The 17440-nt window shown below is 40.8% G+C and overlaps 1 protein-coding gene and 1 long non-coding RNA gene across 19 annotated transcripts in view; one reads left to right on the top strand and one right to left on the bottom strand.

The window, feature by feature from the left end:
- The window catches only part of nalcn (sodium leak channel, non-selective), a 100848-nt gene that overhangs the window by 74404 nt on the left and 9004 nt on the right, over positions 1-17440 (top strand). For all 18 annotated transcript variants that reach the window (XR_005209559.1, XM_037789655.1, XM_037789656.1 and 15 more), the window contains 16 exons: positions 855-991; positions 2488-2629; positions 2883-2956; positions 5127-5228; positions 5328-5397; positions 6131-6222; positions 6874-6996; positions 7710-7766; positions 8262-8382; positions 8479-8610; positions 9715-9882; positions 11820-11924; positions 13402-13508; positions 13603-13723; positions 15104-15202; positions 15419-15512. Coding sequence is in view for 17 of the 18 variants with exons in the window: in XM_037789655.1 (XP_037645583.1) it covers positions 855-991; positions 2488-2629; positions 2883-2956; positions 5127-5228; positions 5328-5397; positions 6131-6222; positions 6874-6996; positions 7710-7766; positions 8262-8382; positions 8479-8610; positions 9715-9882; positions 11820-11924; positions 13402-13508; positions 13603-13723; positions 15104-15202; positions 15419-15512 (1744 nt within the window). In the remaining variant the exon portion in view is untranslated. The remainder of the gene's footprint in view (positions 1-854; positions 992-2487; positions 2630-2882; positions 2957-5126; positions 5229-5327; positions 5398-6130; positions 6223-6873; positions 6997-7709; positions 7767-8261; positions 8383-8478; positions 8611-9714; positions 9883-11819; positions 11925-13401; positions 13509-13602; positions 13724-15103; positions 15203-15418; positions 15513-17440) is intronic.
- Positions 7268-17160, bottom strand: LOC119500142. The gene is made up of 3 exons (XR_005209560.1): positions 16927-17160; positions 10844-10846; positions 7268-7279 (listed from the first exon to the last, which is right to left on the bottom strand). It is a non-coding gene; the product is annotated as an uncharacterized LOC119500142 (long non-coding RNA).

Here is a 17440-nt window from a genome sequence, read left to right as displayed (position 1 = left end):
TACCAATACACAGGAACAGCGTGAAGAGACGTTTGCATTCACAGACAGACAAACGGCATGACGGACAGAGAAACATCCACCAAGCAGCCCAGTCAATATGTTTCACAGCGGTTTTCCTGCTCTGAATGATAAGCTGCCATTCACCAATGCTCCAAATGCACTTCACTTCCAAGCCTAATCTGCAATGCATCAGGGGTTATCTCTAGGCACCCAGACACAGAATACCTGCAAGGGGATTTCAATCAGCCTCCCCCATATGTAATTAAATGGAAATAATTGGTTTCATTCCTTTTGTCATCTTTTTCTTTTTTTTATTCGCCAGCCTGTGCCACAGTGCTTGGCCTGCACATTATTCTAACTGTCGCTATACCTTTTCTTTTCTCCATTAACCACTCCAAAGTAATCTTTCCTTTTTCTTTTGTTGCCTTCTCCATTCTTTTCTAAAAGTAAGTGGGATCTCATCCTAAATGTGGTTGTCTGTGCTGTATGTGGTGTGTGTGTGTCGTAGGTAAGCGTGTTGCTGCCATCATCAGGCAGAAACATAGAGCTGCACTCTTAATTCTGTAATGAAACCTCTGCATTTCACAGTTGTGTCTTGCAATGCCATACTTTTTCTCCATAAAATACCAAGGGTAACTTCATGCAGTTCTCAAAATCCCTACACTGTCCACACCCAAACTACAGCAACAGTGTCCTTCTTCCCCGTTCGTATCTTATTTGAATCTCTCTCTTCTTCATTCCCATCAAGTGTGGCTGACTTTCCCTTTTTGACTGTATCTGGTCTTGCTCTTCTGTTCTGTGCCTGAACTGGTTCTCTTGCATCCCCCCGCACTCCCTCTCTCTCTCTCCTCTAGCTCAAGCAAAGTGAAGCCAATGCTGACACCAAAGAGAAGCTCCCTCTACGACTGAGGATCTTTGAGAAGTTCCCCAACAGACCTCAGATGGTGAAGATCTCCAAGCTCCCGTCCGATTTCACCGTGCCCAGGATCAGGTACACAGTCATGGTCAGACCACACGTCAAGTCAATTCATACAGCATTTATTGCTATGCCACCACACCGGCGACAGTGACAGCTGTGGCCGGGGGCATTATGCTTTTGCTTTATCCATCCGTCTTGTCCATTTTCGTGAATGTGATATCTCAGGAACGCCTGGAGGGAATTTCTTCAAATTTGGCACAAACGTCCACTTAGACTCAATGATGAACTAATTCGATTTTCGTAGTCAAAGGTCACTATGACATCATGTCCGTCCCATTCTCATTGACACCATTTCTCAGGAACGCTTGGGGGGAATTTCTTCAACTTTGGCACAAACGTCCACTTGGACTAAAGGATAAACTGATTAGATTTTGATGATAAAAGGTCACTGTGACGTTACTTCCGTCCCATTCTCGTGATATCTCGGGAACTCCTTGATCTAATTTCTTCAAATTTGGCACAAACGTCCACTTGGACTGGTGCTCAAAGGTCACTGTGACCTCACAAAGCACATTTTTGGCCATAACTGAAGAATTCATATGCCAATTATGACAATTGTACACAAATGTCTAATCGAATAAAATGAGTAAGTGATGACATTTTGGACAGACATGGATGGAAAACTGCAACTTGACTGCTTTGTGGAGGCAACCACTAATTCTGGTTTGAGATATGTGTATAGACCTAAATGTCTGTTTTTCTGCTTAGGATCACGTTGCAATATAACACATTAGTGTAATCTCCAGCCAGTTTAATGAAAATAGTTAAATTGCTGTTCTAAATAGAGGCTAGACGGGCAAACAGGCATCTCGTCAAAAAAAAAATCTTTGGCACATACTAAGTGAAGCATTTTATGTTTCAAGCACAGTAAGAGTTATTTTTTTGGCCTAAAGAGAAGAAGAACTGGGTCATTAAAATGAGCAACAACATCCACCATACCCAAACAGACCACATCGACAGGAAATTAAGGGAAAAAACAATCTTTTTATTGAGTAGAGATTCCCAGTTTATTGTGGGAACAGCACTGCAACAAGCACTTGAAATGTAAAACATTTTAAAGTGGCCACCTTCTTCCAGACATTTTCTACGGTACTGACATGATTTAAGGAAAGATTCGCTCCTAGTAGATAGTAACTAATAAGATTCTGCACAAAGCCTTTTGTATCTTAATGTATGCAGTTTTTAGCAGGAGAGCTGAACTCTGTCCAACACAGTGGACCCCATAATCAATTTTATCATTTAGTTGCTGATTAGTGCACAGGTGAGTCCCTCGCTCCCCCGGAAATCCCCCTCTGTAGCCCATCTGCCCTTTTTGCTGCAGCGAGAGCTTCCACTGACACATTCTGTAGCTGAATTTGCACCAACATAGTTTGGCTTTATAATAGAATTGCGATTATTTCTTCTATCTTTAAGCATTATGGAGTTCTTTAGTAGGAAACCATTTATTACAATTCACCACGTTTGTGTGCGTTTGTGTGTGTGTGTGTTCCGTTTGTTGTGTACACTAGGGAGAGCTTTATGAAGCAGTTCATTGATCGTCAACAGCAGGACAACAGCTGTTTGTTCCGGCGTCTCCCCTCCGCATCATCCTCCTCCTGTGACCACTCCAAACGCTCAGCCATCGAAGACAACAAGTATATCGACCAAAAGGTACTTTCACACATTCCCTCTCTTACCCACTCATACATACACACACACACACACACACACACACACACACACACAGAGAAAGTGATAACTCCATTTTCGTGGCTATATATAGAGAAGATAAACCAATAAGAAAGTGCAGTAGCAGTAGGAGATTGTTCCTATTGTTCACTGTTGTGTGCATGGTGTGTTTTTGGATGGTACACTACATTTAACAAACTACCAGCTAATGGACTCTCACTTTGTGCTCTCTCAGCTTCGCAGGTCAATATTTAGTATACGAGCCCGTAACCTCCTGGAAAAAGAAACGACTATCAATAAAATCCTGCGGTAAGACACGTCTACACCTCCCCAATAAGCATGGTTTTGGTGATTTGCCGGTTAATAGACTTCTAGGTTATGAATGAGCTGAATTTGGTTGAATTTTATTGTCTTTTTAACAACTTTTCTGTGACTATTTCAATCCAAGGTTCGTGGTTAATTTATCGGCATTGTACAACAAAAGGGTTGTGCAACGAAATGCCATTGTAGTCCCTTTATGCTTCATACGAAAAACAAAAAAACTAAGCTATTTTTTACGGTGGAGCGTGGATGATGAGTTGATAAGTCTAACAGCCTGAGGTAAGAAGCTGCTTTGTAGTCTTGTGGCACAGCAGCCGATATACTTCTGTATGGCTTGCCAGACGGCAGCAGGGTGAACCGGCTGCGGCCGGGATGGGAATTGTCTTTTTATATGTGTATTAAGGCAGCATTTTAATGACTTTTCCTGCTCCACCTTTCATTGTGCAGCAGGAAAAGTCATTGCTGCTGAAATGCTGCTCAAGCAACGGTTATATGTAACCCAGATGTCTATAAAAAGTTTTACATTTCAACCAAATCTCGCTCAGTTTTAAAGGGATAGTTCAGTTTAGAAGTGGGGTTTTATGAGGTATTTATCCACAGTAGATGACCGTCGCCGTACCCCCAGCTTGGAGAAACAGACAGGAGTACCGACACCGGAGCAAAGCAATAGAGTGCTGTGGACAGGGCCGGCAGAAAAACTTATTTTAGCCACCTAAAAGAAAGGCTCACCTAAAAAAAATCTATATCAGTTTAAGTATACGCTATATTTTGAATATTTTCACCTCTTTATCTTGCCGTCAGACAGCCCTTTCCTTCTCCTTTCCGACGGGGATCTGAACTGAAAGTGAAACTTATAACTCTCTCCAAAGCCAGCAGGCTCAGATGACAAAAACAGTATAGATACATTTCACTTTCAGTTCAGTTCGGCATCAGAAAATATTCAAAATAGGGCGTACACTTAAACGGATATACATTTTATTTTTGATGAGCCTTTCTTTTAGGTGGCCAAAATACGTTTTTCTGCTGTCCCGGTCCAAAGTACTGTATTGCTTTGCTCCGATGCCGGTGCTCCTGTCTGTTTCTTGATGCTGGGGGTAATTAATACACCGTCTATGGATAAGTACCTCATACAACCCCACTTCAAAACAGCCAAACTATCCATTTAACCCACACGTGTAGACGTCTTTTGACCTGCAACTTTAAACAGCTCCCCTCTTTTGACTATCAGTTGTTTGTGGTCTTCTGTTATTAATCAGGAGATCATATCATTTTGGATTGACACCATCCTTGGAGACCCCAGCTACAGTAGATGTGTTTAGTATGCATCGTCCACAGCCATGAGATACATCATAGTGTTAGTGTGGGTGAAACTAATAATGTGCGTGCATATTAGATGTAGCTCTGCTGTAACAGCACTCTGGTATTGTTAATGCGTCTCTCTCTGTCTCACACAAACTGGAAAACACACACAGACCCACTTCAAACTCATTTACTGTCACCATGAAGTAAATGGATAATTTGCTGTTCAGCATGGCAGAGCTGGCACTAAGTGTAGATTAGCTCGCCGGCACCGTGTCCAATCTGGCTCCCTCTCCGCCCCCTTCCCCCCTTCACTTATTTAGTCAGTCTGAAAGATAGACAGCATATCAGTAGTCATAACACGTTCTGTCTGGCCCGCCATCTTCCACACAAACACACAATTAGGCTCGCCACAGTCGCACCAACATAGGCAAACATACACGCGGTCCAGCATACGCGGGCACTCATGCATACTCACTGCCAATAAACAAGTAATCGCTCAGAGTCCCCGTAAATGATTAAAGTACACACACCGCCGCTGCCCACAGTGTCATTAGCTCTGTTCTAGTACACGACTCTGCTGTTAGCCGGAACAGACAGGAATGCCCACACACACACGCACACGCACACGCACATTGACTAATGGAATGATTGGAACCTGTTTCAAAATAACAGTCTGGATCGCCACTCTTATGAGCCCGGAATGACGAAGGTCGGAGACAGCTCGTTAGGCAGGAAGATGGACCAGATCCAGCTGTGTTGTGCTTGCCAGCTGGTGACCTCACACGCTGATATATTTTTTTAATCTTCATTATATTGATCATGAGGAGAGAAAAAAAAACGTGTTTGTGTTTCACAGGGCTTGTACCAGACAGCGTATGCTAAGTGGATCCTTTGAAGGCCAGCCAGCCAAAGAACGCTCCATACTCAGCGTCCAGCATCACATACGGCAGGAGCGCAGGTCTGACCGCACACTCACACACATACAGAAATGCAAACAAGTGCAGTCTTACATGCCTGTACGGTGCTATGCATACCTGTCTGCTTTTTGTATCTGCAGATCTCTGAGACATGGCTCCACTAGTCAGAGGATCAGCCGAGGGAAGTCGCTTGAGACGCTCACTCAGGATGTGAGCACAGAGACACGCACAAATACTGACATTGTACTGTATATGTTCTCGGAACAGCTGTTCTCAAAGGCTTTTGTTGTTTATGTATTCCACCGGTATTCCTTAAAACTTCTAAGAAATGTAGCAAAAAAATGTCTTTTATATCTTCATAGAGTGGTGCAGGGGTGACGTAGATTTTTAAGCCAACCCAGAAGTTTGCATCGCCGTGATTCCCTCGACAAAAAGCCAGTGGGATTCTTCCATTTGGGTTTTGGATTATTGCAGAAAATGAGGCAAACAAAGGTTTACGATACTTACATGTTTTGCTCAGCATAATCTTCACAAATAAACACCACTTTTATGATTATTGAAGTGTGAATGCAATCGGCAGAAGTAAAAAGCTAACGTTAGGCTATAAACAAACTACACCACGGTCGCATGAGCGCGAGTATATACAACGAGGCTGTAAAGGCGGATTAGTCGGCGTGATGACGTCTCATTTAGCCACTTGTTAGAAACCGCCTTTTTTAATTCACAAGTGGGTTATTTACTGATGTATTTTATATCGTAGAACAAACGTTAAATGGCTTGTGTTAACCACAGACCTTATTTCAGCCATCTAATTAAAAAACAATTTAAAAAAAAAACCCATTGACTTTCAGACGAGGGAATCGAAAGTGCTAAAATGCTGACCTCTTTTCTGGGTTTTACGACTCATTCCGGCAGCACTCTATTGTCTCTTCTCTTTCCCCAGCATTCCAGTACGGTACGCTATCGTAACGCTCAGAGAGAAGACAGTGAGATCAAGATGATCCAAGAAAAGAAAGAACAAGCAGAGATGAAAAGGTATCCACACACACATTGACCCAATATCAGTAAGTTTTCTGACAAAAAGAAATGTATGTTGTACATTCAGTTCTTGTTGCTCCAATCCTTTACATGCACACTAATGTTCCACTATTATTCCGAATATGACAACATTACGAATTTGATACGGGTCATATAAACAGTATGTTCTGTTTGGATATTCTGAATTTGGCCTTAATCCTAATGGAGCATTATCCACAAACCAACTGACAGTTTGCAGAGATGCATGGCCAAAAGAAAAGCTCACATTTCTGGTTGGAAGGAGAAACACACCTACTTTTAAACATTATGAAAGTCTTGGATAGCAACAGGTTTTTTTGATAAGCGCAAATATCACAACGCCGACCTTTTCGAGAAGGTGGTTGAAGGAATGAAAGAGGGAGGCTGTGTTTACACGGTCTAACAAGTCCGCCACCGGTTATGTTAATCAGAGTATGAGTGGCTGCATGTAAACGAGAATACTAGTGGAATATTCATTTTCATTAGCCAAATTAACAGCTTAATAGGAATATTCTAATATTCTAGACTTTTTCGGAATAAGGGCAAAAAACAGAATATGTTGTGCATGTAAATGTATGTATTGATCGCTTTATAGTAAATGGTGTTTGTCCCGTATATCTGTGCTTTTAGAAAAGTCCAGGAGGAGGAACTGAGGGAAAACCATCCTTACTTTGATAAGCCTCTCTTCATTGTGGGGCGGGAGCACCGCTTCAGGAACTTTTGCAGGATGATTGTTCGAGCTCGCTTCAATGCGTAAGATCAGTCTTATATCTGTACATGGTCTGAATTTTTTTGTTTTCAAGTTTCTCTAGGCAACCATTCATGGGTCAGAATGGTCACAAATTGGTCTTCAGAGCTTCATTGCATTCAGTAAACTCCACAAAAAAACATATAGATTTACTGTCTATGATTTAGAGCGGCGTATTAGGGCCATTGAAAGTAAAACAATAATAATTTCGGAGCCAGGGAAGGGGGTAATATTCTGAGAAAAAACTTTAATTTATGAGAGTAAAGATGTAAATTTACAAGTAAAAAACTTGGATTTTGACTGAGATTAAAGTGGCAAATTTACAAGAATTTTTTTTTACAAATTTGCTAAATTACAAAGACATCAATTAACAAGAAAAAAAACTCGGAAAAATAGTGGAGTGCAACACCGTGGTAATGAGAAAAAATATATATATATATTTTTTTGTTAAGGAACTACATCGAAGGAACCACATCGCTTCACTTTGCAAGGTTGGATCAAACTCATCAGACCACATATGCCAACGTTACCTACAATGGCCCTAATACGCCGTCGTATTGATTCCTTTATACCAGTGTTTCCACTATGTTTAATCTGCAGCACACCAGCAACATGGGTGAATGCCCTTGTGTGAGTTTGGCTCATAAGACCGTTTTGTTTTGCTTTTTGTCTGTCAAAATGTTGACAATATATTTTATTTGTATGAATTCATATCTAGATCCAAAACGGACCCCATAACAGGAGCAGTGAAGAACACCAAATACCACCAGCTGTAGTAAGTGTGATGAATTATTGATTCCCTCACTCTCTTATTGATCTGTCCGTTCTACAACAGTGGAATACTTATTAATTCGGCACCTTATTACCTGCCTGTTGTGCTTGCCCAAAAACTGGCGGTAAGGAATGGAGATTGCGAAATGAAGAGCTGTGAAATGGATTTCACCCATTATGCAACCTGATCGTAATTCAGCCCGAGCACAGAGTCTGATTATTAAAGCGAGAGGCAGTCCTTTGTATCAGATACTGCTGGTGCCGGGGGATTTTTACTGACATCCTTCTGTAGAACAGATTGGGCTGCTCGCACATACACACACATAAACATTTATTCACTCTCACTTTCTGATTCCTCTCCTCACACATCCTCCCTCTCTCTTTCTCTTGAATTATCCCTGAGTATTTGCTGGTTTGCAAGCCAAATAGCTTTCTTGACCTACTTACGCCGAATATACTATTTCTCTGCAAAACTATGTTAATGTGTGTGTCCCCGCAGCGATCTCCTGGGCCTCGTCACCTATTTGGACTGGGTTATGATTGTAGTAACCATCTGCTCCTGCATCTCCATGATGTTCGAATCACCCTTCACCAGGGTCATGCATGCCCCCTCGCTGCAGGTATTAAAAAGCAGATGGATCAATGGCTGCATGAGCGAGTGAAGCAGATGCATGATTTGGACAGATGCTGTTACACCCGTGTGCCCTCTGTTTCAGATCGGGGAGTATGTGTTTGTGATCTTTATGAGCATCGAGCTCAACCTGAAGATCATGGCCGACGGTCTGTTCTTCACCCCCACGGCTGTCATCAGAGACTTTGGAGGAGTCATGGACATCTTCATCTATCTTGTGAGAAATCTCATCCAAACGAAAGGCTGATCAAAATGGTTAAATCACAAGGCAGAGGTGTGGACTTGAGTCCCATGACTTTTTCATGACTTTACAAAATAGAAAAAAAGACTTGCAACTCGACTTGGACTTTAACACCAGTGACACGTACCTTCCCCAAAGCCCAAAGATTAAACAAGTATGTTATTTAAAGGTGTGTGCACAAAGACAATCAACTGCTCGAATCCCAGAATAGTGGTGTTTTTCTCCTGACTGCTGGTAACTCTGACAGCGTCGGAGTTGTTGAGTTTATTTACTTTTTGAGAGATCCTTTATTGCTTTGTTTGGAAAGAGGATTTACTCGTGGGGGGGAAAAAAACTGAACTAAGTTGAACAAACGGAATGTCTATCTTTTGTTGTTTGTTGCTGGATCCCAGAAAAGTGGTGTTTTTCTGTTGAACTCTTGACTCTTTATTTTTGGTGAATATTATTGGGATTTGCATTTGATTATCTTAAACTTAATTCCCCAGATCCATTTTGTTTGAACCAAACCGACAGTATCCAAACAACTTACAGGAGAAAACCTTGAAGAACTAACGTCACGTTGCTGAGCGCCGGTTGGCCCCAGTTACTCTGTTGTTAAAATGCAGTTACATTTGGTGAAGAGTGCATTATGACTTGTTTAGGACTCAAAACTCAAAGTACAAGACTTGGACTTGACTTGGTACTTGCCTGTCCTGACATCAGACTTAACTTGTGACGTGCAAAACAATGACTTGGTCCCACCTTTGGAGGTTGGACCAATCACTTGTCATTTGTCTTATTTAAATAGTAGACAAGGACAATAAATAGCTTAATTCAGTACACTGTCATCATTTCACATTTTATTGACTTTCTGAAATGACTATATCTATAATAACACTCTCTTATGGCCATCTAATTTGCATTTAAATTATGCAAAAGACGGATTTAGTCTGTTCAGTAGTGTTGCAGTAGAACACGTCCGTCTCAGGTTGGTTGTGATAATGGAATGGGACAGTTACAAGGTTGCTGACGTAAATCAAATGACGATATGTCGAATGCTTTCCTCTCCCCTAACCATTCACCGCTGCCCTTGCTGTGTAGGTGAGTTTGATCTTCCTGTGCTGGCTGCCTCCTGACGTTCCTCCTGAGTCTGGGGCTCAGCTGCTGATGATGCTGCGCTGCCTGCGTCCGCTCAGGATCTTCAAGCTGGTACCCCAGATGAGGAAGGTGGTGCGGGAGGTTCTCAAAGGATTCAAGGAGATTTTCCTGGTAAGTGGTTAGCCACGCACAATTTCCACTTGTGTGCGGTAAAATAATGCAACTCTTTTCAGAATCTACTTGCTTTTAAGTATTTAAGATATTTTTTTTTTACATTCCATATTGATGTGAACTACACATTACATGCACTCTGCCTCAGAAGCAGAAATAGAGCTTTATATTAATTAAAACATACAATTCCTTCTAGTGGACCACCATGGGACCTTATGCTGCGTTCCATTTACCTCGGAAATCGGAAGTCAGAGCTGGGAATGATGTCACACCCGAGTTGACCGCATTCCAGTACAGCAAGTCAGAAAACTTAACGGGGTTTGCTGGGTTTGCTCCAGCCAGGTTATCCACTGTTAGCTATTGTTAGCAATACCATTGATAACAATGCATTACTCTGGTATTTTGTGCATACAAACAACGTAGCAACATGTCCACAGGTAGAAGTTGGACAGTGCTGTGTGTACGACTGATTTAATGAGACACAAATAAGACATAAGTGCTAATAAATCGTTTATTACTACAGCTTTTTTTTTACTTTTGATGCGCGGAGCCATCTTGGATTTTGAGGTCGAGGTTGGCGATGTTCATCCGACTTCAGGGGGCATTCCAGTTGAAATTTCTGACAGGGAACTCAGAAATTACGACTTTGCAGTTCAAATGGAACGCAACATTACTTCAGGAAAAATATGTATGGTAGTCATCAACGAGAGACGAATAATGTTTTGATCCCGTTGGAATTTCCCATATGATGTTTGTCAATTTAAAAAATAATTTAGCAAGTGAAGAAAGTCTCAGTTTGCTGTAAAACTGTTTAAGTATAAGACTGTACATAATGGGTATTTAGAAACACTACGCACCCAGAAGTTGCATAAGTGACATTAGTTAACTGACATTACGCTCATTTAACAATCACAGAAACCTTGTACAGCTGGTCCCGCATGCTAGCATTTACGGAACCGACTAACTCTCCTTCCGCATAGCTGCAGCTGTCAACATGGCCAGACTTAGTGATTGTTACCTCTTTCAATACTTTTTCCCTTGTTCTGGAAGAACGCTAATGGCCATGCCGGTGTTGGTTTCACACAAAACTAAATGATACTACGACAAACTGTGACTTTCGTGACTTGCAAAATTATCTTTTAAATTGTCAAACATCATACAGTATGTGTAATTCATGGCACAATTGAAAGGCATCCAAAAATGATTTGTCTCTCGCCGTTGACTACCGTTCATGTTTTTTCCGAAATAAGGTCCCATGGAGGTAAGCGGAAGAAGAGAGACTCCGCCTCTATGCACTACAGGTGTATGCACGTGTGCATAAACATAGCTGTCTTCTCACTCTTTAGCTTACTTCTATTATTAAATAATTAGAAACATAAGTGACCATAAGATAAAACATTACCTGTGTTTTCCTTATCTAGGCAGGTAGTTATTAATTTACACTTCAGTGTAGTATAACATAAACTTAATTTGCTTGACACACAATTATACAGTAAGGTCTGAATGCAACATTGTTAAACTGTAAAAAAATAGTTGTGAAAAAGCTCTGAGATGCGTAAAAATCTATGATATGCTTTGGAAAAAGGTTGGCAGTAAAGTATTCATGATTTATAGTACATGGCTTGAAACATGCAAAAATACAACCAGGATTTGTACAGAAATGCATCTTAGTCACCTTTATTGGATTGTGTTCTTGTTGTTATTACATTCCTGGCCATTTCTGGGCTTTGCTTACCTTTTGCTTTGCCTACCAAGGATTTTATTACATCATCAGAAGCCTGCAGTTGTTACCGATTCTCTCTGGGTCTGACTTGGATTTTTTTCAGCTGAGGTCTCTGCATCCACAGCTGTGTGACATCCTTAGCTTGCTCTGTATTATCACAGGCTTGGGTTATGTTGAATTGTGTGCCTTGAACTCATGATTGATTCTCCTGCAGGTTTCCATTCTGCTCCTCACACTAATGCTGGTGTTCGCAAGCTTCGGGGTTCAGCTGTTTGCCGGAAAGCTCGCCAAGTGCAACGACCCCCATATCATGAAACGGGTACAGCAAGAAATATAATCTCCACACTAAACCACCCGTTCTCATTCCATGCTCCCTGCAGAGAACCACAAAGTTGATCAGTACAAAGGGTTTTCCCAGTCAAATCAATAATCCAGTCTTAAAGGTATAATATGTAACCGTTGTCTGTTCCTGTTTGTAAACACACCGCATTCAAAGTTGGCCACAGCTCAACGAGCCGAGAGAGAGAGAGAGAGCAACGATGGTCGAGCGAGCTATAGAGTGACTGAAGATAGAGAGCGGTGTTAGTGAGAACAAAGCAGCAAATCGGAGAAATAAAACGTTGTTTTCTGATTGTTTCCCGGCAGTTACGTTCCAAAACACACAGCTAACTCCGCACAACTCTGCTGGAAGATGCAGAGTTGCCGGATTTGGAATGAATGCAGGCTTCTTGCCTGCTGGCTGTGGCTCAGCGCTGCTCTCGTTAAACTACAGATACACACCGATCATAGTTGCATGGTAGCATACATCATAGTCCTCCTCACGGCGATTACCTCATTAACGTTATGGTTCCCTTATAGCATTGGATTCAAATCTGAAATATTGTCAAATAGGTGCTTTTGCTTTTCGCTTAGACACCTAATCCTCCGCCATTGTCTTGTCTGTCAACTCTCTCTCGTCCCGTGTGTGTGAAATATGACACCTGCTACTCTATGCTGAGACTCTGTACGGAGCAGACACGCTCTTCAGTTTGTAGCGTCCGTCGTCCGACTATGTATTGATAACATGGTGCTGATACACGAAAATGAACTAAATGGGTTTTATTTCTGTAAAAAAAGCAAAACGACAGTGGGTGGGTGCGTAATGTAATCGGTGTGTGCCCGACCACCCTGTAACACCGGTAACACCAACTACCACGGCAATCCTGCGCTGCAGAAACTGACACCACCACACATTTCTAGTGGGGCATAAGTGATGATTGAGAGGGATTCTTTTTTTTTATCAGTCTATACATTGTTTTTTTTTTGTTAATTCTTGCATATTATACCTTTAACAACAGTTATTATACTTTTTTCAGCTTTTGCCATGGTAGATCTTTTATTATATAGAAAACCCTTTATAGATGTTGTACAGTATAATGCTCAAACAGGTCTTCACAGGTCACATTTGAGTAATTTTTTCTATGGTTCCTATCATTTTACTCACTAAGTTAACTGGTGAGAACTGGGAATGCGCTGATGATTGTTAAAATGATCCATTAACTTGCATAACAATGAGAAGAAGAATATTGTCTTCAAACTGTTATGATTTTTTATTTTTTTAAGATAAGGAGCATTATGCAAAAACAAGTACACTATTATTGTCATATTCCTGTGTTATCAATTTATCAAATGAAGTGTTTGAGTCTTTATTTCATACAACATACATAGTAAAGCTCTTCTCTCATTTTCTGTTTTACTTGCTGTTCTAACGGTTGCTTCATTCTGTGTTTTCCTGTGAACTGTGTTTTTGGTTATAGGACGAATGTCACGGTATTTTCCGAATAAATGTCAGCGTTTCCAAAAACCTCAACTTGAAACTGAAGCCTGGAGAGAAGAAGCCTGGTTTCTGGGTACCAAGAGTCTGGTACAGCTGCTTTTTTATTTGTTTTATTACTGTTTGATATAGGATTGTTTTTTCTTCAGCCAGTGATTGACGTATCCATTCTGTTCCTCCTCAGGGCCAACCCGCGTAATTTTAACTTTGACAATGTTGGAAATGCCATGTTGGCTCTGTTTGAAGTGCTGTCCCTCAAAGGCTGGGTGGAGGTCCGAGATGTCATTATTCACCGCGTCGGACCGGTACTGAACCTCACCTTACCTTACCTCTCCACTCACTTCCATCAATGTGCTCTTTTCACTCCTGACTTCTACATTACAAGAACAGTGGGCTTTATTCAATATCTTAAGTTTGTTCTTAAATTTGTTTTTAAGAGAGGTCCTAAGAAAAGTTTACGTCAGATTCACGACATCTTCTTAAACTGCAGAATTATTCATTCCTGTGTTCTTATAACGATGAATCCCATTGTCCTCCTAAATTGAAGGCGTGTGCCAGTTGATTCTAATTAGCATAGTTAAATGCCCTGCCAATCTCCATAAAAGGGCATGAGACTACAGGGCCGTATGCACACAGAAATTGAAAAGAGAGAATTAAGTCAAGACTGCCCAAACGAAAGTGTAAAGAGGCTGGAGCACAGTACCAAAGCTTATAATATTTGGCAATCTGCAAATCAATAATCAAGTAAAAATGATGATAAATTATGTTGAAATGAGGGCTGCCAATCGATATAAAATATTTAATTGCGATAATCCCATGATTGTCCCTTTTTTTAGCAGACAAAAATATGCTCAAATCATAACTCAAACTCAAGCCCAACAGGCAACAACAGCTGTTTGTGTACTGACTCGACTATGACTTGCCCCAAACTGCATGTGATTATAATAAAGTGGGCATGTCTGTAAAGGGGAGACTCGTGGGTACTCGTAGAACCCATTTTCACATATTTCACATTCACATATCGAGGTCAGAGGTCAAGGACCCCTTAGAAAATATCATGACAGTTTTTTCAAAATTTAGCATAAGTTTGGAGTATTATTTAGCCTTCTTTGTGTGAAGCTAGTATGGCATGGTTGATACCAATGGATTCCTTAGGTTTTCTATTTTCATATGATGTTAGTATCTTCAGTCTAGCTTCATCATTTTAACTTTGACAGCTCTACTTCAAACGTTAAAAAAAAGTTTTTGCAATATTTCTGAAATGGAGGTACTTCTGCAGGAAGTGAACGCCAAACGAGCATTTGTAGCATCAGTAGTGGATATAAAATAACACAAATAAAGATGCATGTTATTTATTTATTTTAAAAGACCATAATGCTTTGTAAAATAATAAAAAAAACATTAAAAATTATAAAAATATTATTGTAATTTGAATCCTATGTTCTACAACTGTAGAATTGAACAAAACACAATAAACAATTATTTTGCACAAAAATGTCAACACTGAAATGTGCGTAAGAGTGCTCTTGAGTCTGCGTAGATTCTGTTCTTACCCAAGAACAAATCCCAAATAAGACAACATTTGTGAATGTCAGCTGCGTAAGTGGGTTTTAAGAAGTAATTTCTTCTTAAGAACAGTTGGTGAATGAGACAACGTGACAGTTTAAATGCTTTTGTGCCTGCAGATCCATGGCATCTACATCCACGTCTTTGTGTTTCTGGGATGCATGATTGGACTCACTCTGTTTGTAGGCGTCGTTATTGCAAACTTCAACGAGAACAAGGTAAAAGCCACACATAAAGACACAGCTTTCTACTTTTTTAAGCTTATTTTGGGTGTGTTTTTACATTTATGTAGCAGTAAAGTGACTTGAGAAGCAGACAAGGTGCGGCCAAATTCAAACTGGTGACGCTGTAGTTACATGTTGTTCATTTTAGACCACCAAGCCAGCAGAAACAGCGCCTCCAGGATTTTAATGTGTCGTGTCTCCCACCACCAGGGCACTGCTCTCCTAACAGTGGACCAGAGGAGATGGGAGGATCTGAAGAGTCGATTGAAAATAGCCCAACCTCTCCACCTGCCCCCCCGCCCAGGTGCTCACACAAAATAAAACACACACACACACACACACACACATTCTATTGTATTCTGTAATACAAAGCAGTGATAGCGCAAGACATTATGAATGTCACGTCTTTGCCCCACTCCCTGATTGATCATGTGGTGTGTGTGTGCGTGTGTGCCTGTGCATTGTTTAGCAGCACCTGCAGGATTAATCCATATTTAATAGTCCTTGTTTTTCATTGAGGATTGATGCTTGGAGGGATTCATCGTGACACCCTAATGAAAAAGCTGAATAGGAGGACAAAAGACGTGCATGGCTCAGACACTGAATCATGCATGTCACAGCCTTCTAAGGAAAATGTATTCACCGAATGTATCAAATGTGCACATGTTGAAGTGAGCTTTAGCCACACTCAATTCACATTTATGGACGAGCAGTAACCACACTGAATGCTGAGTTTACTTAAATTTTACACACAATCAAACTCTATATTGTTATCGATCGCATTTCAACACGGGAATATCGAACATTCACACTGTTGCACCTCGTCCTGCGATTAGAGTCGTGAGAATGGTTGAAGTGCCTCGGAGGCAGTGTGGGAAATCGCCCGTTAGTACAGTCGAGGCTGAGAACTAACAGAAAATCAATGACTTCAGTTTTAGTCAGCAGTGCCGCTGACACCAGCAGTATCAACCTGACTTTGATCCACATCCAAAGCCCCTCTGCACTGGCGCCACTCGCTCACTACTGGCACATCATTACGACACTGAGCTGGCCTTTACTCACGCGGTCCTGCTCAAAGTACCTGCAAAGATTGTCTCTGTGGACAGCAGTCATATTTTATCACAGAGGATGTTGTTACATTTCTATTTCATGTTCATTAGATATTAAGCTCCCTGCTTTGAAGCGGACACAGTTTTAACAAGGATTTGCAGTGACAAGGATAAAATACTTTCTTCAAATTCAAAGCTAGAATGCTGACACATGAAACAAGCATGAACTTTAAAATGTGCATGTGAATGTGGAAATACAATTTAGAAACCCGTAGTGCAGTTATAGGCTGCGATCGAAGAGTTTTTTGCTTAGGAAGGTTCCTAGCTGAGTTTAATGACCCTGAAGTATCTCAGTAGCAGCCATGATAAGAGCTGTTCCAATTCTCTAATTGCTAAGGAAAGGTGCTTCACTACTTCCTTTCTTATCTCCTTTAGCATAGGATACACTGGACCATCCTTTACGAAAGGAACGGAGATAATGCCGCCCCACAATTCCTTGCTGCCGCAACATTTAAAGCGACGCTCCATTCTGCTGTTTATGAAAACAAACGATATGCTTATCTTGCATATTATTATTATCTTACAGTCATATACTAATGGGATTCATGCTGATAAATATGAGTGGACAGTGACAACCATTTTATTTTTAATTATTTATTTATTTCAAACGTGTAAAACAAAACAAGAATAACGAATAAAATTAATAGTAAACATATTGCAAACTGTCAATAAACAAATTATCAACATAAATAAATATTACATGTCCAAAAAGGAGTAGGAAGAAGTACAGCCTACACATATGGTCCTACCCCTTCCCCATAACTCGAACAAATAACTCCATATTTATCATATATTTCTTTTTTATTTCAATTCCAACTTTAGTAATGAAGTAATATTTTTCACCGGTCGTCCACGTTAAGTCAGATAATCCTTTATTATCTGTTGATGTAAAGTGTTAAAGCAGCAGAAGGCCTTGTGGTATCTCTCTTTCACACACCGTGGGTGAAGCAGTCTGTCATTGAAAGAGCTATTTAACAACGCACGGGGCGAACGTGCGCCTTTTGTAGTCCACCTTTGGAACAATATAGTTTCCCCCCCGGCGGACTTGCATCACTAACATCCGCTGCCGTCGCATCATAATTACGGAGCCTAGTGTGAATGCAGTCGGATTCTCCTCCTAATT

This window comes from Sebastes umbrosus, chromosome 13, assembly GCF_015220745.1.
Source record: "Sebastes umbrosus isolate fSebUmb1 chromosome 13, fSebUmb1.pri, whole genome shotgun sequence".
NCBI lineage: Eukaryota > Metazoa > Chordata > Actinopteri > Perciformes > Sebastidae > Sebastes > Sebastes umbrosus.
Note: the sequence above shows the minus strand (reverse complement) of the source record. Positions and strands in the feature narration are given on the sequence as shown.